The 20,978-nt window shown below is 45.5% G+C and overlaps 1 protein-coding gene across 4 annotated transcripts in view; it reads left to right on the top strand.

Moving 5' to 3' along the window:
- COL9A3 (collagen type IX alpha 3 chain) overlaps nt 1-20,978 on the top strand; it is a 79,530-nt gene that overhangs the window by 20,804 nt on the left and 37,748 nt on the right. For all 4 annotated transcript variants that reach the window (XM_081867707.1, XM_081867705.1, XM_081867706.1 and 1 more), the window contains 8 exons: nt 172-207; nt 4,663-4,734; nt 5,048-5,101; nt 10,109-10,144; nt 12,288-12,311; nt 13,365-13,418; nt 16,284-16,337; nt 19,563-19,604. In XM_081867707.1, coding sequence (XP_081723833.1) covers nt 172-207; nt 4,663-4,734; nt 5,048-5,101; nt 10,109-10,144; nt 12,288-12,311; nt 13,365-13,418; nt 16,284-16,337; nt 19,563-19,604 — 372 coding nt within the window. The remainder of the gene's footprint in view (nt 1-171; nt 208-4,662; nt 4,735-5,047; nt 5,102-10,108; nt 10,145-12,287; nt 12,312-13,364; nt 13,419-16,283; nt 16,338-19,562; nt 19,605-20,978) is intronic.

Raw genomic sequence — 20,978 nt, 5'->3', positions numbered from 1 at the left:
TTCCTAAATCTTAGTGGGCAGTGAAGTTCTAGCAAGTACTCAAGCATCTGGACTTACAGGAAATCTTCATGTGCTTTTAGTGGAGCTGGGGAAAGATTGGGTGTAAATATGGCAGCTGACGGTGGAGATAGGAACCTAACTCTTAATTCTGCTTTCTTTTAAAATACTTAGGGAGAGCCTGGTCCTCCTGGTTTGCCTGGTCCAGCAGTAAGTATTTGCTCATTTAACATTCCTTAATGTTGTCCTTGGGGGAGTCCAACAAGAGCCATCGCTCGGTGGTAGACCAGAGACTTTGCATGCAGATGCTCTTTGTGGGTGGCTGGGATTAAGAGGTACAGTGGTACCTCGCAAGACGAATGCCCCGTAAGGCGAAAAACTCGCAAGACGAAATAGTTTTTCGATTTTTGAGTTGCTTCACAAGACGAATTTCCCTATGGGCTTGCTTCGCAAGACAAAAACGTCTTGCAAGTTTGTTTCCTTTTTCCTAAAACCGTTAATACCCAGGGTGCATTCAGGGGGTGCAGTTGCGACTTGACTTCGAGGAGCAACTCATAGCACGCGGTGTGGTAGCCTTCTTTGAGGTTTTTGAAGACTTTGGTGATTTTTGAAGCTTTTCCAAAATCCGTGTTTCGCAAGACAAAAAATTCGCAAGACAAAAAAACTCGCGGAACGAATTAATTTCGTCTTGCGAGGTGCCACTGTACTTTGGATAGAGGGAAGATTCTGCATGTGTGCTCTGTTACTGTATTTTTAGATACCCCACTGCCCATTTTCTCCTCCCTTATTTATTTATTTATTTATTTATTTATTTGCTGCGGTGAGAATCTGCATTTTATGAGAAGCTGTCTTCTGTTGTGCTTTTTTCCTTCTTGTCATTTTATTTCTGTAACTGTTCAGATCTGTATATTGCATAGATATTGCATTCTGTAGTGTGCTTTGTGTGCTGTGTTGTAAACTGCCCCGTGGTCTTTTGACAAAGGCTGGTATGCAAGTTTTTAATAATAATAGTAATAACAATGTGTCAGGGAACTGCCATCGGAGACAGAGGAGGAGAGAGGGCTCCAGAGGGATGGCGGAGAGGGTCCCAGCAGGAAGAGGGACAGCCCATCTGCTGGGGAAGGAAATCAGCGCAACACCAGTGGAGAAGGGGGGCAGAGGGGGGAATCGGTAAGGGGGCTCCAGGACTCCTCACTGGAGACCAGCGGGGAGAGCATGGGTCCTCCGCTGCCCACACCCTCTCTGCGCAGAAGACTTCCGCGCAGGGAGAGTAGGCGGAGACTAGGCGTCAAAGAACTTCTTTGCTGGAAGAAGTTCAAGAAACGCCCACTGACGGATTCTGCCAGCGATTGAGACAGCCACGGATGGGTGGCTGTCCGGACAGAAAGGGTTCACCCAGGTAACTCAGCCAGGTGTGGTGACGACTTACGCACGATCAACCCCCTAGAACCATTACACAATGGATAATAAAAAAGTTAATAATAGTAATGAGGTTGATACAGAAGGTCCTGGGTTCAAATCCCCAGCATCTCCAAGTAGGGTTGAGAGAGACCCTGAAACCCTGGAGAGTTGCTGTCAGTCAGTGTAGACAATACAAAGATAGATGGACCCAAGGAATGATCAGAAGCACCTGTGGTACAAGAAAGAGACCAGAAGGGTACAGGAGGAGTAGAGACGGCAAAGGACCAAGGAACACACTTCTCTGGGAATTAAAAGCAGCTTCCAGTAACTTTTATTTGTGAAAGGAGGATAGGTAGGGATGAAAAACTTGAGAGCCTCTAGCTCAGTGGTTATCAAACTTTCTCCCCTGGGCCACCTTTTCAGAATAAAAATTTGCTCATGCGACACCGATTTTTTTTTACTGATAAGAAATTCGTTGGGAAGTGAAAAGAAACAACTCCTACGTCAGGGACCATGCTGAGGGGGGCTGCAGTGAGGAGGAATGGTGGGAGCCTCCCCCTCCCCTGATCCTGAATCTTCCCAGGAGTAGGAGGACAGCATAGATTTGGAACAGTGGTTTGCAGAGGGGCACAGTTCAGAAGGCAGTAGCTGGGAAATACTGGCTGGGGAACAGCTAGGAGAAGAAACAGTGGGAGAGAGAGGGTTAACAGATCCACTGTCTCCAGAAAGCATTCCTCTGCTCTCCCCAAGGTCAAGAAGAGCTGAGAAAGTGGCAGAATAGAAAGCACAGAGGGTATAAACTCAGATTACTTGGATCCTAGAACAATAGGCAAGTAGGATCCTAGAATGCAACAACTGATTGGCCTGCAGGAAAAGACCAATCAGGCTCCAGGAGGGAGGCAGAACCAGCCAATCAGACGGGACTCATTGTGTAAATAATGCATATAAAAGCCTGAGGTTTGGGGGGCAATTCCATCCCTTTTTTACAAGCTGCAATAAAGAGCATAAAATCACTACAGGACTCTGAGTATATTTCAGGGTGTGATCCTTAATTGGGAGCACTGCCATTTCTAGGAGATGTGTTCTTTGTTCTCTCGCTCTGATTATTAAAGTTTCTAACTGGTAAGAAGACTCCTTTTCCTTTGTTCTGCTTACAGTGGTGCCTCGCAAGACGAAATTAATCCGTTCCGCGAGTCTCTTCATGTAGCGGTTTTTTCGTCTTGCGAAGCAAGCCCATTGACGGCTTATCGGATTAGCGCTATTAGCGGCTTTTAGCGGCTTTTAGCGGCTTATCGGCTTATCGGATCAGCTGATAAGCAGCTTAGCGGCTTAGAAAAAGGGGGGAAGGAAAAAAAAGTCGGAAAAACTCGCAAGACATTTTCGTCTTGCGAAGCAAGCCCATAGGGAAATTTGTTTTGCGAAGCGCCTCCAAAACGGAAAACCCTTTTGTCTAGCGGGTTTTCCGTCTTGCGAGGCGTTCGTCTTGCGGGGCACCACTGTATCTACTTCCATGGGGGGTGGAAACAGATTCCCATAAGCCTGACATCCTAGCAGTGTTTGATTTATATCACAGATTTATTTTTTTAGAATATGATCACGGGACTTACAGGAAGCATAGAACAATGCAGCTACATAAGAACACGGATCGTTTCCAAAGTATAATATTGTGTCTGGGACTGGCAGGGCATTGTGGAGGGTGCAGCAGTAGAAGGGAGCCTGGAGTCTGACTCGCAAGAGGAGGGCAGTGGTTTGTGGGGGACCTGTACCACCCAGGAGGCAAGACTCGGAGGCAGGGGGAGCTTCAGAGCTGGAGGGTGGAGCACAGGAGGAAGAAGACGCAGGTCAGGCAAGTGAAGGGCTGGATGCTTCCCCACCTTTTCCTGCACCACTGTCTCCCAGAACCAGGAGGGGACTGAAAAGGGATGAGCAGAGAAAGTTTCCATGAAGGCGCAGTCTCCGGCTGCAGCAAGTGGTCCTCTGTCGCTGCCACTGCTCCACAAAGCGTGGACCTGGGCACAGCTGCCTAGCCACTGGATTGGTGTGCATTGATACCCAGAGCTGTTCCTTTTAAAAAGTCCCATATGCTCAGAGACTTTGCGTCTGTTCATTGGGGGAGATAGGAAGCCCAGAGTGCTTGTTCTTTTATGAAGAGACACATACAGTGGTACCTCAGGTTACATACGTTTCAGGTTACATATGCTTCAGGTTACAGTCTCCACTAACCGAGAAATAGTGCTTCAGGTTAAGAACTTTGCTTCAGGATGAGAACAGAAATTGTGCTCTGGCGGCGCGGCAGGAGCAGGAGGCCCCATTAGCTAAAGTGGTGCTTCAGGTTAAGAACAGTTTCAAGAATGGACCTCCAGAACAAATAAGTACTTAACCTGAGGTACCACTGTAGTGAGACCATTGATCCCCTGCTGGTGAGGCTCGCTGGCCTCCCGGAAAAGCAAAAATTCGACCTTTTCCGGTTAGGCAAAGATCGTACGACGACCCGGATGGTCGCCAGATTCTGTGTACAGATCTGTAGGCGCAGACCACCCCTTGACTCAAACTAGTTCGTTAAGAAAATCCCCAAACTCGGTTCCATGGGTGACTCTGGGTCATCTCTCTGCGGTAGCTTATCTTAAAGTTTTAAGTATATGCTTATCGCATTTATAAATTTTTAATTTATTGTTGTACATTGTTTTAAATGTTTGTTTTCCTTCTGGGACTGTACCCCCAAGTGTGTTTTATAAGCTGGTCTCCGACCGTAATAAATTATCTACCCAGAGCTGTAGAAGCGACTGTGTTATCTTTGGCAATAAATACTTAGCTATCTGCAGTGCACATTGCTTTGGCCGGGAAGTGCCCTTGGCATATTGATTGCCCTTGGGTCTTCCTGCCACGCTTGCCACCTTCTCCGGCCATGTGGCACATCACACCCTTTGAGAACCACTGTTGTAGCTTGTGGGGCTGCAGAGGAATGCCTGGGGAGCGCAAAGCCATTTCTCTTTCTCCACATCCCAGAGCAGAGAAGTGCTCAGAGCCTTGAGAAATACTTAACAACTCATTAGGCAGGCCACAGGGATAGAATTCCGCTGAGGGGGACCTTCCTGCTGGTGGGAGTCAAGCATGGATTCCAATTCCGAGACTTGAAAGAAATTCCGCGCTTATATATGCTGCAGAGTCCATGCTTTGAGAAAGTGTCAACGCTGAAGCCATGCTATCCTGTTATATCTCTGTGGTTGTTATATTAACAGTGCCTGCCTCTTAATCTGGTTTTAGGGGCCGAAAGGAGCACCAGGGAAGCCTGGGAAAGCAGGAAATGCCGGATTGCCTGGCCTTCCGGGAGTAGATGTAAGTATTGAATATTCCTTCCTGCTCCCTCCTCATTAGTGAGAGCGATTCCCAGCATGCTTTGCTCACATCCCAGTGCTCAAATTATGGGGCGGAAATCTCTCTCTCTGTGTTCTTCAATATAGTCATTCTCTTTTCTTTTCTTTTTTAAAAAAGGACCCCACTCTGTTCTCTAGGCTATAATTTTTAAAGACTGGTTTTAATATTGAATTTTGTCAGTCGTTGTATCCCGCCTCTGGACCTCATGGTGAAGGATGGGTAAGAAATCTCATAAATGAAAATGTTAATATTTTCTCTGCTGCTTCTTCGTCAGGGTTTAACAGGATCCGATGGCCCACCTGGACCAGTAGGGCCACCAGGGGACAGAGTAAGTACCAGAACTTTTAAAAACTTGAAGGACCATTGGGGCAAAAGCAAGCTCATTAACCAAAGTGGAATGGCAATATTAATCTGCATGCGAGGGATGGAAAACCTGAGGTCATCTAGGTGTTGCTGGGTTCTCCTTCAGAAAAGGTGAAATTGGCAATTAACTGTTCCACCCAATTCTGCCTCTGGCCCCGCCCACCTCTGCCATGTGGCTCTCAGATGGTTTGCCCAGAAGTGAATGTGGCCCTCAAGCTAAAAATGGTCCCCTGCCCCTGTGATAGTTGATCTAGAATGGGGGGTGAGGAATGTGCAGCCCTCTAGATGTTGTTCTTCTGCAAGTCCCAGCATCCCTGACCATTGGTTGTGCTGGCTGGGGTTGATGGGAGAATAGAATCGTAGAGTTGGAAGGGACCCTGAGATTCGTCTAGTCCAGTGTTTCCCGACCTCGTCTCCAGCTGTTGTTGGACTACAACTCCCATCATCCCTAGGCAGCAAGACCAGTGGTGAGGGATGATGGGAACTGTAGTCCAAAACCAGCTGGAGATCCAAATTTGAGAAACTCTGATCTAGTCCAACCCCCTGCAATGCAGGAATCTCAGCTAAAGCATCCATGGCAGATGGCCATCCAACCTCTGCTTAAAAAGCTCCAAAGAAGGAGAGTCCACCATCTCCCTAGGGAGACAATTCCATGGTTGAACAGCTCTTACTCTCAGAAAGTTCTTCCTGATGTTTAGTTGGAATCTCCTTTCTTGCAACTTGAAGCCATTGGTTGGAGTCCTACCCTCCAAAGCAGGAGAAGACAAGGTTGCGCCATCCTCCATGTGACAGTCCTTTAGATATTTGAAGATGGCTCTCATCTCTCCTCTCAGTCTCCTTTTATCCAGCCTAAACAATCTCTGGAGAGGTCCACAGGTCCCCCAACTTTGCTGTTACCCACTGCACATACAGCTAACCAGTGTGTGAATTACTTTCCATATTTTAAGGGATTTTAGCTCAGGATTTGTGCGAGTTCTGCAGCAGATTTGATGTAAGAATTAGCAAGCTTTCTCTGAGAACTCATCATTTCTTCAGTCATTAAGAAGGACAACAATGCACTCTTTCCTTCCAGCAGCCAGCACTGTAAAAGACTAGTTTAGGATCTGTCAGGAAGTAGTCCAGGAACAAAAAAATGTGAATAACCGAGCTTTTAAAAATATATAACTAAGCTGGCATTTGTAAACAAAGTTGATCTTGATGGGATTACAGCCTGATCTTAAGGGGGTGGAAATGGAATTAATTATGGCTTTGAGCTCTCAGAAGCTGTCCATCTGATTAGAGGGTTGTCTTTAAATTTAACAGGGGGGAAAAAACCCTACTAATCTGCTTTGGTGTGGTATGCAGAATGCCAGGGTGCCCTTCCTTTTGAACTCCAAATCAAGCAACAGCTTTTCAGATGTTTTCGTAAACCAAGTCGCTTTTTTTAAGGCAAATTCATGGAGGAGAAAGCTTTCAACAGGATTATCTCTGTTCTGCCTCCATGGTCATAGCCAGCAATGCTTCTCAGTACCAGTTACTGGAATATAGTATAGTACTGGACTATAGGTCCGTATACTTAAAGCTATGGTTTTTCCAGTAGTGATGTATGGAAGTGAGAGCTGGACCATAAAGAAGGCTGATTGCCAAAGAGTTGATGCTTTTGAATTATGGTGCTGGAGGAGACTCTTGAGAGTCCCATGGACTGCAAGAAGATCAAACCTAGCCATTCTGAAGGAAATCAGCCCTGAGTGCTCACTGGAAGGACAGATCCTGAAGCTGAGGCTCCAATACTTTGGCCACCTCATGAGAAGAGAAGACTCCCTGGAAAAGACCCTGATGTTGGGAAAGATGGAGGGCACAAGGAGAAGGGGACGACAGAGGACGAGGTGGTTGGACAGTGTTCTCGAAGCTACGAACATGAGTTTGACCAAACTGCGGGAGGCAGTGGAAGACAGGAGTGCCTGGCGTGCTCTGGTCCATGGGGTCACAAAGAGTCGGACACAACTAAACGACTAAACAACAACAAACCAGTTACTGGAAGTCGCAAGAAAGGGGAATGCTCTTTGTGTTCGAATCCTGATTGCGGGCCTCCCACAAGCATCCGATTTTCCACTGTGAGAACAGGATGCTGGACTAAATGGGCCATTCGCCTGTATACCTGAAGGAGCATCTCCACCCCTATTGTTCTGCCTGGACGCAGAGGTCCAGCGCCGAGGGCCTTCTGGCGGTTCCCTCATTGCGAGAAGCAAAGCAGAGGGCCTTCTCGGTAGTGGCGCCTGCCCTGTGGAACGCCCTCCCATCAGATGTCAAAGCGATAAATAACTACCTGACATTCAGAAGACATCTTAAGGCAGCCCTGTTCAGGGAAGTTTTTAATCTGTGATATTTTAGTGTATTTTTGGTTTTTATGGAAGCCGCCCAGAGTGGCTGGGGAAACCCAGCCAGATGGGCGGGGTACAAATAATAAATTATTATTATTATTATTATTATTATTATTATTATTATTATTATTATTATCATCCAGCTTTCTCTCCTTATGTTGCTGTGACAGGTCCCTGCTTAAAGGCACTTACATCCTCAAACAGGGTTCAGAGACATGCTTGCCAATATTATAGCAATGGTGGGAAAGGGGGAGGTGCTTTGCAAATGACGGGCAGGAGGGGTGCTGAACTCCTCCTGTGCCTGTTAGTTTTCATCTGCCAAGACCCAATGACCCAAGAGTCATTGTAGTCCAACTCCCTGCAATGCAGGAATCTCAGCTAAAGCATCCACAACAGATGACCCTCCTACCTCTGCTTAAAAACCTCCAAGGAAGAAGAGAAGAAGAAGAAGAGTTTGGATTTGATACCCCGCTTTATCACTGCCTGAAGGAGTCTCAAAGCAGCTAACATTCTCCTTTCCCTTCCTCTCTCACAACAAACACTCTGTGAGGTGAGTGAGGCTGAGAGACTTCAGAGAAGTGTGACTGGCCCAAGGTCATCCAGCAGCTGCAGGTGGAGGAGCGGAGACACGAACCCGGTTCTCCAGATTACGAGTCCACTGCTCTTAACCACTACACCACACTGGCTCTCAAGGAAGGAGAGTCCACAACCAGAACAACTCTTTCTGTTAGAAAGTTCTTCCTGATGTTTAGTTGGAATCTCCTTTCTTTCAACATGAATGGTGCTACCATACCCTCTGACATGCCCCAGCACAAAACTTGGACATGCATCTTCCGGGTTGTGCTGCCACACAAGTCACATGACCTCCATGAACATAACAGTTTTCACATGCAGGGCAGAATAAAGATAACAGTTTGAGTTCCTCACTTGAAGGTTTATAAATTTATATATTGTAACATCATGGATGGAAACCATTAATTATGCAGCTGTTGACTAAGGGATTATTAATATAACTGAAAAGTAACTGATATTAATTAAGATTATGGAACGCAGTGATATAAGATCGGAAATTGCACCCAGTCCACCATGCGGGGAGCCACTTTACCTAAAATGAATTAATTGGAAGTTGATTGACATTTTGATAATTTTGATAATTTGGGAATTAATCATTACTATTATAATTTGGCAGGGTACCAGTGGTACCTTGGTTTTCAAATGTTTCCGTTGACAAACATTTCAGTTTACAAACACCGTAAACCCAGAAGTAAATGCTTCGGTTTTCGAAAGTACCTCGAAAGTCGAACATGCCACACGGCTTCCATGTTTTCCGTATTGAGTTTTCCATTTTTGAACGTTTTGGAACTCGGAACAGTCTTCCGGAACGGATTATGTTCGGAAACCGAGGTACCACTTTATTGGGGTTATGTTAGAAAACTAATTTTAAAAAATTCAAAAAACAGAGAGAACCCTCTGCCTTGGTATAAAGCAAACGAGGAAAGTTACCACTCTGCCTGGTGTGAATTTGTGACGTTGGTCAGAAAGGTTTTTCAGTAGGCCAATGGGTGGAACTGATTTTTCTGTTTTCTGTTTTTTAGAAAGCCTGATCACTTCTTATTACTGAGTTGAAGGGGAGGGGAGGGCAAATATATATGCAATTTATTATTTCCTGCAATTTATCTATACCTGCATCTCTATACATCTAGCAGCATCAACATGAAGAGGTTGGGGTGTTGTTGTTTTTTGCACAACTAGTTCAAAGCGATCTAGTGCAAATGGCCAATGCAGAGGTACACCCATTCACGCTGAACTGGGGTGTGCATTCAGTTGTGCAAGGCGACATGAGTCTCTTTCTGCACCAACCACTTGTGTGTTATTATGCACAAGGTAGAACTGGTTTTGTGACCACCGGTGCTCAGCACCATTTGACAAGGCTGGGAGCACCTTCTCAGATGGTTCAGCAGTAGGCATGAATTCCCACTTCCCCACATCCCAAAGCAGCAGCAGCAGTGTTGTGTAATGGTTAGAGTGTTGAACTTTGACCAGGGAGAGACCAGAGTTAGGATCCCCACTCAGCCCTGAAACTCACTGGGTGAGCTTGGGCCAGTCATCGCCTCTCAACCTAACCTGCCTTTCAGGGTTGTTTTGCAGATGAAACAGGGAGAAGGAGAGCTCCTTGGAAGATAAAGGTGGCATATATATGCAAAAACAAACAAATAAAAATGAAATCAGAGGAACCATGACTGCAAAGAGGTGTTCATGAAAGAGCAGAATGCAGGGTTTCTGTGATCATTTTGACATCTGTCCCTAAATGGCAACTTTCACAGTCAAAACAAAAAATTCCTTCCAGTAGCACCTTAAAGACCAACTAAGTTAGTTCTAGGTATGAGCTTTCGTGTGCATGCACACTTCTTCAGATATCTGGTATCTGAAGAAGTGTGCATGCACATGAAAGCTCATACCTAGAACTAATTTAGTTGGTCTTTAAGGTGCTACTGGAAGGAATTTTTTGTTTTGACTATGGCAGACCAACACGGCTACCTATCTGTAACTGGAACTTTCACAGTGGAATCCAAATTCAGTGCAGCACTAATTTTAATGTTTCTATCTGGCAGGGCGCCATAGGACCTCCGGGGCCAGCTGGACCAGCCGTAAGTGAACCTACAATTTTATATCTCTCACATATAAGTATGGAGTAGGTTGTGCATCACGCACATTGCTGTGTAGTGCAATGTCAATGAGGATCCTTTGTGCTGCTGTTTCTGAAGTCACAGGAATAAGGCAAGGGCATAGCTAAGGGGCAGAACACACTTTTTGCATCCAGGTCAGGGGTCGGCAACCTAAGGCCCATGGGCCACAAGCGGGGGTTGCTTAACCAGCCCCCGAACCGAGCCACCCACTTGGCAAGTCCCTGTGAGCTGTGCAGCACAGGGACTCACTTTCGTGGCACTGGAAATCACGTCTGCGCAGACGCAGACGCCGGAAATTGCGTCTGCGCAGATGTAGACGCCAGAAATCGCGGAGGCATGCGCAATCCCGCCCATGGAGCAATCTCCGCTGGAGTGAACCGGCCCAGGCAAGATAAACCTTGCCGACCCCTGATCCAGGTGTTCCCAGCACCTCCTGTTTAAAGGAGCTGGAAAATGGGAAGTCATAGCAGATAGTACCCGATAGTACCCGATGGCACAAGGAAGCTTTGTGTGTCCAACAATAGCCAAGAGAGGAGATGCTAGATCTGGTCCAGTGTTCAATTTCCAACTCTATGTCTGCTGGGCCTGAAAATTAGCCAGCGCCAACAGATGGGTACATTTGGCCACAGTTAGTTACTGGGGTGGCGAAGTCATTAGGAATATTATTTCCACTGGAATCACCAAGGATTTGGATCAGCTCATAAAAGTTATACAGGTGCAAAATACCATTTTGTTAAATCTTGTGCCATCGCTGCGGAAAGCTATGAAGTTATTGCGCCAATAGTTCACAGTATTGCCTTTTGTCTCTGTTGTTAATGTTACATCATGATGTGAACTGATGTTCTGTCACCTGGATCATTTCAGGGGAGGAAACCACATGTGTTTTTGTTTGGGTTTTTGTAGCTGAAGAAGGAATTGTGCATGCTGCATTGGTCAGAGTTGGTCCTCTCCATTAAACAGCTAACATGCGCAATTGCTGACATTTCTTTATTTTTATAGCAAATTTAACGAAAGAATCGAAAAGGCAAAAAATAAACCCCGGCTCCCAATAATAATAATACAAAAACCATCAATATATCCATCTCAGTTTAAACCTACAAGTTGATATATAGCACCCAAATGTCCTGACAGACAGCTGAACAATATTGACAATTATTAGACATATGTTCAAATGTAGCAAGGCCAGCAAGGTCCTCAGATGATCATTTAATAGATGGTGGGTGTTTGTCTTACTGGGCTCAAAGGATAAGTCACTTTGGTCTTCCTGATGGGCAGTTATGGGCAGTCACAGTAGCATCACCTGTTGGATGAGAAACCTATTGAGGTTATTAATATTGCGCCTATGGAAGCTGTTGGATGAATACAAACGGACTCTTCTTTGAAATAAAAATTCTCCAGTCCAAAAATATGGTTCAAAAACTTTACTTGCAGAACTTTAACTCCAAACAACTTGAAACAATAAAAGTTACATTCAGATAGTTGCCTATTTCTTTATACTGATTCCAGCATAGGTATAAACCTTTTAGATTACTAGCATCTTGCATCCTGAGCTAAAAAATCAAAGCTATACAGTATCTCTCTTCAAACAGCCTCCATTTAGCCTGTGGCTGTTTTACTGGAGAGATTAGCATGTCCGTTCTCTTCAGCAGCTGGAAAACAAAGCATATGCATAGACCTATGGGATTCTAGCTAAACCCCTTGTGACTGAGCCAGCAGAGATACAGCCCCACTTAATGATTATCCTGTTAGGCTCTCTGCAGCTTCAGTGGAAATTTCCATGCCATGCTTCACAGTATACATGCAGGCACATTATAGAGTTATTTTCCATTTCAATGTGCATTAAACAATTATACTTAACAAAACCACCATGTGCAACTTAGTTCACTGCATCAGTTTTCACATTTCCTCACAGCCTCTTACGTCCATTTAAGAACATCCATTCCCTTAGCAGGAAAAGGGCAAAATAGTTTGCTAATGTTTTAAAATTGCACATTTTATGTTTGAATAAAGGGAAGGGAAAAGAGAGGAGAGAGTGGGTTTTCACACAATATCTATTTTTTGTGAATCTTCTATTTTTAAAATGTAATTTTGATCTCACTTTCAGGGCAAAGGACTTCCAGGGCCTCCGGTAAGCAAGAACAGCTTGGTACTATTTGCTGAAATCTAACCACACCAGAGCTCAATACTTACCTTTGCCTCCCTGAAAACTGCCTTCACAGCTCTCTGTTTTCAAACAATGCCTACATCAGTTTTAGATGGAAGATCTAGAAATGTTCCAAGGCATTTAAGACTTTGTATTTGTGGGGTAAAGGTAAAGGTAAAGGTAAAGGTAAAGGTAAAGGTAAAGGGATCCCTGACCCTTAGGTCCAGTTGTGGCTGACTTTGGGGTTGCGGCGCTCATCTCGCTTTACTGGCTGAGGGAGCCGGCATACAGCTTCCAGGTCATGTGGCCAGCATGACTAAGCCGTTTCTGGCGAACCAGAGCAGTGCATGGAAACGCTGTTTACCTTCCTGCTGGAGCGGTACCTATTTATCTACTTGCACTTTGATGTGCTTTTGAACTGCTAGGTTGGCAGGAGCAGGGACCAAGCAACGAGAGCTCACCCCGTCACGGGGATTCGAACCGCCGACCTTCTGATCGGCAAGTCCTAGGCTCTGTGGCTTAACCCACAGCACCACCCGCGTCCCTATTTGTGGGGTAGGTGAGGTAGACGATCTCCCCCATTATATAATCCCTGTCACCCCTATCCAAACCCCAGAAAGAGATTTTTTTGGAACAGATGCTGGCAACACTACAGGGACAGAACCCTGAAGTGAAAATATGTTGGCTGTTATCTGATTGTGATCCGGTTGTGCCATACAAAACAGCCCTGTTTGCTAAAGCAGCTAAAAGTATTCATGCTAGCTATATAAAAGACAACGCTGTAGACAGTGCAGGCGATTCATTAATTTGACTTATTGTAAATGGATGTATATCTCTGGATATATATATATATTTAACAGGTTTTAATTGACTTGCTGGATCCGTAATTGACTTTGTAATGGCTTTTAGTCAAACGCAATAAATGATGGGTTGGATTGCGAAGTAAGAAGAGCTCCTTAGCAAGATGATTCAAATACCTTGGACGTTCAGAGCTCCTGTCTTACGATTCTGGCTCATATAACACGCTTTCTTTTGCAGGGACCTCCAGGCCCCAGTGGGCTCCCAGGTGGAAATGGATACCCAGGACCACCCGTGAGTTCCCCTTCCTTCTGAAGTTTCCCATGCCAGGATGCGCCCCAAAGGGACAAATCTCTTGCCTTTCAGCACTGCGTTTTTCAGGTGTTGCCACTGTATGTCCAAACGACCAGGTGGCGATATTTCCTTTATAAGCAACGCCTGCCAGCATAATGGCACCCTCTCAGAGCCAAGTGCTGAATCGATTCAAAATCTGGCTGTTGTGGCTGAGAAGGGTGCAGCTCTTGGAGCAGAGACAGACTTTGGTCATTTGGCACCCTGAGTGAGCACAACCTTTGTCCCCTTCCCCCCGGAAATATTTCTTATTTTCACAACAACTCTTTTTGGCACAGTGGTTTTTTATCAATCTTCTCCGTATGTAGTCATATAAATGTAGGTTGATTGTTATTGTTATTTTGTGCCTCCTCGGCTCGGCGGCCTGTACTGTGGAACCGCCCTAAACCCAGCACTGCTTGGAAGGGAACAGCCACACAAAAAACAATTCATGGAGGTGGTTTGCGCAATTTTTGTTTTTGCTGAGAAGAATGCAGGGTTGTAGCATCAACCTTGCTTGAAGCTCCCTTTGCATGACGATGGCCCAGTGGGGAGCTGGGATGCCTTTGGGTACCCAAGGAATAAGCTGCCCTCCTATAACATAATTCCCCTTCTTTACAGCCAACCACCTTATTTGTCGATAACTCAGCGGCGCTCAGAATGCCCTAAAGCAGAGTTCTCCAGGGAGGTGCCCATGGGCACACACATGCCCACAGACAACTTCCTCGGTGCTTGCCTGGTTCCCCACCATACCACCCAGAAATGAGGCTTGAAAGAAGCTACCTTTGAAGGTGACCCAGAAACTGCAATTAATCCAGAATGCAGCAGCTAGACTGGTGACAGTGAGTGGCCACTGAGACCATATAACACCAGTCCTGAAAGACCTACATTGGCTCCCAGTAGGTTTCCAAGCACAATTCAAAGTGTTGGTGCTGACCTTTAAAGCCCTAAACAGCCTCGGTCCAGAATACCTGAAGGAGCATCTCCACCTCTATCTTCCAACCCAGACACTGAGGTCCAGCTCCGAGGGCCTTCTGGCAGTTCCCTCCCTGCGAGAAGTGAGGTTACAGGGAACCAGGCAGAGGGCCTTCTCGGTGGTGGCACCCACCCTGTGGAATACCCTCCCATCAGATGTCAAGGAAATAAACAACTATCTGACCTTTCGAAGACATCTGAAGGCAGCCCTGTTTAGGGAAGTTTTTAATGTTTGGTGTTTTATCTTGTTTTTCATAATCTGTTTGCACACAGCGGTTTCTCCAGTTTGCAAATATGCCCTGCTGCAAAAGCTGGCGATCCCTGCTTTAGGGACGGAGCATGGCACTTGACCTCTGAAAAATGTTTTGTTTTGTCCCCCGTCTTGGCCATTAACTCCCCTGCTCCTGGGGTCCTCTTCCACTCAGTGAGTTTGACTGTGCAAGACTTCCTGCCGCTAGTATCCTGTTCTCTTCTGTTTTTCTTCTGGCTCCCATGTGATCCTTTCCCAGCCAGGCTGGGCTTTCACCTTTACGGCATCCACCTCGTTTGGCCTCACATAACAATCACAGCAGGGAAATCAAACTGTTTGCCTGCTCAAATTGTTGTTGGGATTGGCTGTGCGAAGCTGCTGCATCAGAAAAGCCCGGAGAGACCGGGAGAGCAAATATTAAGTCCCTGGCAACATTTCCACTGCAAGAGTGGCTTTGGAGCATCAGTGTAAACAGACACAGAATGCAACAAGATCTTCATTCAGATAATCCAAATAGGTGGATGTGTGCAAAATATCACCAAGTAAAACACATCAGCGCAAGGATTTCTGATGGTGCCACAGGATTTTGCCCCCTCTCCACCCCCCTCCACTAAATCTGTTACTGGGTCTCCCCCCCAACCCTCTGGAGCAGATTTGGGAAGCATGTGGGAGGAGAAGAAGGAATAAATTCCCATTGTGCAACTAGAAATCCTTCTGCCGCTGGGATGCATTAGTTGGAGACTGCAAAAATGTCAGGGGGCTTAGTGCGGATGAACATGCTAGCTCTGCCCCCTTTATCTCTTTTTCCATCACCTTCCAAATTGTGGAAGACTTGTGGGGTGATTTTTATACCTGCGGAGGCGTTCAGCACATTTTGGAACCCTGGGAGACGCAGTCTGTGTCCTGCCACAAAGGGGAGGGTGACGAAAATTGACCCCCTCCTTCTCCTATTTTCCGGTATTTGGGAACCGCAAAATAAACTAGGCATATAATCTGGGCAGGGTGGGGGACAGTTACGATGTGAACAGGTGGTATAAATTCTACACCAGGAAAATGGACTATATAAGGAGTGTTTGTGCATTCAACATTGGCTGTGTAACCAATGGTTGAGATGTGCAAATCAGTCAAAGCCCAAAGACTTGTACAGGCAGCCTTTACCTGTGTCCCATGTATTGGGTTGTCTCCAATATTAGCCCTACTCAGAGTAGACCCATTGCAATCTATGGGCCTGACTAACCTAGGTGCATTAATTTAAATAGATCTTATTTGGTAACTGCTGGCTTGTTTGAAACCCACCACAGTACGCATTCTTTGCACTGTGTCATAAAATCAATGCTAATCCGTTCCCCCAGGTTTTGCAGGACAAATCCTCCCCTCATTTTCAAGAATCAGAAACCTTTTTAAGATTTATTGAGTGCCATGGAAGCTACCCACAATTTGCATGGTGATGGGATTTCATAAATTTGGGGTGCCTTTATGTCTAACCTCCAGTTCTTCACAATCTTCTCCCAGATCTGCATTGGCTGAAGCTGGAAATAATTTCTCCACAAATATAAATTGGCTGTACCTGCATTGAAACCTTTGCTATTTCTCATTCTGTTTAGGGACCAGCTGGACTTCCTGGTTTTGCTGGACCACCGGGACCCCCAGGACCACCAGTAAGTTTAGAGTTTTGTTTTTTTTCAGATCATACTATTGCACTTGGGGAAAATTCCTGGCTCAGCTGCCCATCACTGTATCCTTTCGGGGGAACGCACAAGGGATGCCAGTTCTTAGCATTATGTTCAGGAAAGCAATGGCTTTCACTGCTGACAGCTGATGAAAAATTGTAATGCACTTCAATGCACATGAGTGCTGTTCAGTGAATACTTGGGCCAGTCACACTTCTCTGAAGTCTCTCAGCCCCACTCACCTCACAGAGTGTTTGTTGTGGGGGAGGAAGGGAAAGGAGATGGTTAGCCGCTTTGAGACTCCTGAAGGGGAGTGAAAGGCGGGATATCAAATCCAAACTCCTCTTCTTCTTCTACTAACGCAATAATGAATTGGAGACACATATTGCCCAGTGCTTCAGGTGAGGTGAACAAGTACCGTACCTTTCTGTGTATAAGGCTAGGTTTTTTTCTTTAACAGTTATGCTAAAAATTGGGGGTCGTCTTATACATTGATAATGCTGGGGGGGGACGACGAGATGTTTGATTGGTTCCTGCTGTGAGCCGGTAATCGTCAGCGGCTATTGGATGTGTTATTGGTGGCTGTGGCAAATGCTGGAGTTGATTGGCTGTCGCTGTGGCAATTGGGCGGGCGATTGGCAGCTTCTGTCGGCGAGGGGACAGACGATGTTATACATGGAAAAATACGGCACTTATTTGAAAGGTCAAGCACCCCTCATAGCATGTGACTTGTCTTTTGGAGCCATTATTTTTTCTTGCAGCGTAGTAAGATCTGATGTGCATAGATTGACTTCAGATGAGTTGATTATGGGCTGAATAGCATTAGCCTGCAGAGCAGGGCAGTGAGTAAAATGGGCCATTCCTGGAGATGTCTGACGTGCCACGATGATACACCGCTTTACTTACATGTTAGAATTCCTGCTCCATGGCTGCAGTCATGGGATTTTTGTCTTTCACATGACGGTGTATGTTTTGACTCCACAAAGTGGGAAGTGACGGAGACAGGATGTTTGTGTTACTGTGTTCCGTGAAGTGGGACTATTTGTTCTTTTTCTCTCTTTGCTGTCTGATGCTAGAGAGAGAGGGAGCCATGTTGCAGTGCTCCATGTGTGTTTATATGTAAATAAAGTAGATTAGCCAAAATGCTCAGTTGCTGAGGTCTGTCACGCAAGTTGCGAAGACTCTGCGGATCCCTAAGTGTGCCGATGTCTGTTGGCAGCCCTGTTTAGGGAAGCTTTTAATGTTTAATAGGTTATTGTATTTTAGTGTTTTGTTGGAAGCCGCCCAGAGTGGCTGGGGGGACCCAGCCAGATGGTCGGGGTATAAATAAATTATTATTATTATTATTATTATTATTATTATTATTATTATTATTATTATTATCAGCATCGGGCGCTGTGATGTTCGGTCAGAAGAAAGCTTTTGAAGCTCCTGAACAATCGACCAGGAGGGAGAGAACATGCCAGTCAGGCAGGTGTCTCTGCCAGGGTCCTACTCGAGAGTAGGACAAGCTCCTGACAACTTATACCCCATTTGGATTACTATTACTCTAACTGGGACTTCCTTTGAAAAACGTTTGGAAATTTCAGTGGGTCAAAGCTGCAGTGGCCAGTTCTCTGGTTACAGGGAGAACAGAAACATTTGGTTAGCTACAGCTGTACTGACTGCGAGTCTGGTCACAATTCGGAGACATGGTTATGACCTACAAAGCCCTTTTGGCTTGGGTCCAAGCTCTCTGAAGGAATGTATCTCCCTCTATGAGCCTGCCCAGGCTTTGAGATCTTCTGAGGAGGCCATTCTCTCAGTCCTGCCACCCCCATGGTAGGGCTGAGTGATTTATCAATATCCTGTATTGTCCAAAAGTGGTTTGAAGAAGAGTTTGGATTTGATATCCCGCTTTATCACGATCCGAAGGAGTCTCAAAGCGGCTAACCATCTCCTTTCCCTTTCTCCCCCACAACAAACACTCTGTGAGGTGAGTGGGGCTGAGAGACTTCAGAGAAGTGTGACTGGCCCAAGGTCACCCAGCAGCTGCTTGTAGAGGAGCGGGGAAGCGAACCCGGTTCCCCAGATTACAAGTCTACCGCTCTTAACCACTACACCACACTGGCTCTCAGTCCATATGGTGATATTGGTTTCATAATTTTTGACCTGGCAATATATCACGAATCGTGTGTGTGTGTGTGTGCGCGCGCGCTATGCAAAAATCACAATGTGGGGAAAACCGTGAAGCCAGCCAGCGCCTCTACCAAGCTCCGTCCTTATTTCAGACATTGAGATATATCGGTATGTTGTGATGTTTAGCTAGTGATACATCACAATGTTGAAAACCATATATCGCTTGGTCCTATTCCACAGGTACGTTTGGTGAGGACCTGAGGCAGGGCCTTCTTGGTGGCTGCTCCAAGATTGTGGAAATACCTCCCATGGAAGGCTAGATTGCCCCCCCCCCCGCCTTTTTTCACTGGCAGTTTTGGCCATCAACTGGCTGTTGTGAAAGTCTTCTGGGATTGGGTGTTGTACAGTGGTGCCTCGCAAGACGAAAAGAATCCGTTCCGCGATTCTCTTCGTCTAGCGGTTTTTTCGTCTTGCGAAGCAAGCCCATTGACGGCTTAGCGGATTAGCGCTATTAGTGGCTTAGCGGCTTTTAGCGGCTTATCGGCTTATCAGATCAGCTGATAAGCGGCTTAGCGGCTTAGAAAAAGGGGGGGAGGAAAAAACCCCCGCAGGAACTCGCAAGACATTTTCGTCTTGCGAAGCAAGCCCATAGGGAAATTCGTTTTGCGAAGCGCCTCCAAAATGGAAAACCCTTTCGTCTAGCGGGTTTTCCGTCTTGCGAGACATTTGTCTTGCGGGGCACCACTGTATATTGTTTCCTTTCCATCATTTTTAGGGGTTTCAGTGCTGGTTTTTTAAATAATAATAATAATAATAATAATAATAATAATAATAATAATGTTATTTTTCATTTGTGCTGAGAGCTATCTTGGGTCCCGACTGGGAGAAAGGCGGGATATAAATAAATAAAACGCAGTTTTGATTATTTCCAGCTCTTGAATCTTCCAAATAAAAATTACAAATTGTTCAGAGCTGATTAGACACTCAAACGGAACACAATAAAAGCGGCTTGCAGCCTGTCTGAATTCAGATATATTCTTTGTTACCCTTGGCATGTATTGGCGACATATTTAAAACCCACACTCTTTGTTGCAGGGTATTCCTGGAGTTATGCCCGACGGCAATGGAGACCTTCAGGTACTGTTTCCTTTTACACACCTATCAAACTGTCTGAGTTATTTTCCAACTGCACAAATGCTTAAGCTCTATATATCTTTTAGTGTGACAGAACTTACACTCTGGAATTCCTTGCCTGTTGACACCAGGCAGGCGCATTCACTGTACTCTTTTTGGCGCCTGCTAAAAAAAAAATTTGTGTAGACAATCCTTTGAATGTTTTACTGGTTTTTACTGATAATTCTGTTTTATTCTCTTTGGAAATGACTTTCAGGGTGGTTTTGTTTGTTTGTTTGTTTACAATCCCTAATTGTAAAAAAAATAAGAATTACAATTGAGTGATGCCAATTTTTAAATGCCTGCAGAAAACCTTTCTGTTTCTCCATGCAAGCTATTAAAAGTCCTTGTGCTTTTATTGCATGTTCTTTTTTTTTTTTAACCTTTGTAAACAGCTTTGACAAATACTTGTGATGTAGTGGCATATAAATAAATACACAAAGAATGCCCTGGTGGTGAGCACTGGTTCTGCACAACTGGTGCCGACGGCTTCATCAAATCACAAGCATCTTCTTCCTCTTCGTTTAAATCATCGCTTTTGTTCACGCCTTTGAAATAGGAATGGTCAAATTTGCTCCGCGGTTGACAACAGCACCTTGTTTCCATGGGCAGGGCAGTTGTTTGTTCTGTGGGCTTTGCGCACGCACAAGAAAGTCTTGATTCTTTGCGCTGAAACAAACATGACATTAACGCGAGTCGGCAAAGCAACATTTCAGCGCTCCCCATCTGTTGTTATGACAGTTCCCTTCATTTTCTAATTGGAGCCCTCAAGGAGAAGCTAATAATTTCCTTGAACCGCCTTATTGGAAAACCTTTTTAGAGGTTGGATGGGAAATGACAGCGTTCCCCTCCCTTCTTTTCCATTTTCAAAAGAGCATCCTATAGAAGCTAATAGAAAATTATAACCTTGCTGTGAAATGACATTATTATTATTATTTTTTGAAGGGGTGAAATACCAAGGAAAATGTCTTGCTTACTTTTTGAGGTATCCCAGGACACAAGGCTTCACCGACCTGGTGCCCTCCAGATGTGTTGAACTGCAGCTGGCAGGGGCTGATGGGAGTTGTAGTCCAACACATTTGAAGGACAGCAGGCTGGCCAAAGCTGCCCCAAGCTACTGTTCTTAGAAGCCATAGTGAGTTAAAGGTAAAGGGACCCCTTACCATTAGGCCCAGTCGTGGCCGACTCTGGGGTTGCGGTGCTCATCTCGCTTTATTGGCCAAGGGAGCCGGCGTACAGCTTCCGGATCATGTGGCCACCATGACAAAGCCGCTTCTGGCGAACCAGAGCAGCGCACGGAAACGCCGTTTACCTTCCCAACAGAACAGTACCTATTTA

This window comes from Podarcis erhardii, assembly GCF_964252035.2.
Source record: "Podarcis erhardii genome assembly, chromosome: 6".
NCBI classification, from domain to species: domain Eukaryota; kingdom Metazoa; phylum Chordata; class Lepidosauria; order Squamata; family Lacertidae; genus Podarcis; species Podarcis erhardii.
Note: the sequence above shows the minus strand (reverse complement) of the source record. Positions and strands in the feature narration are given on the sequence as shown.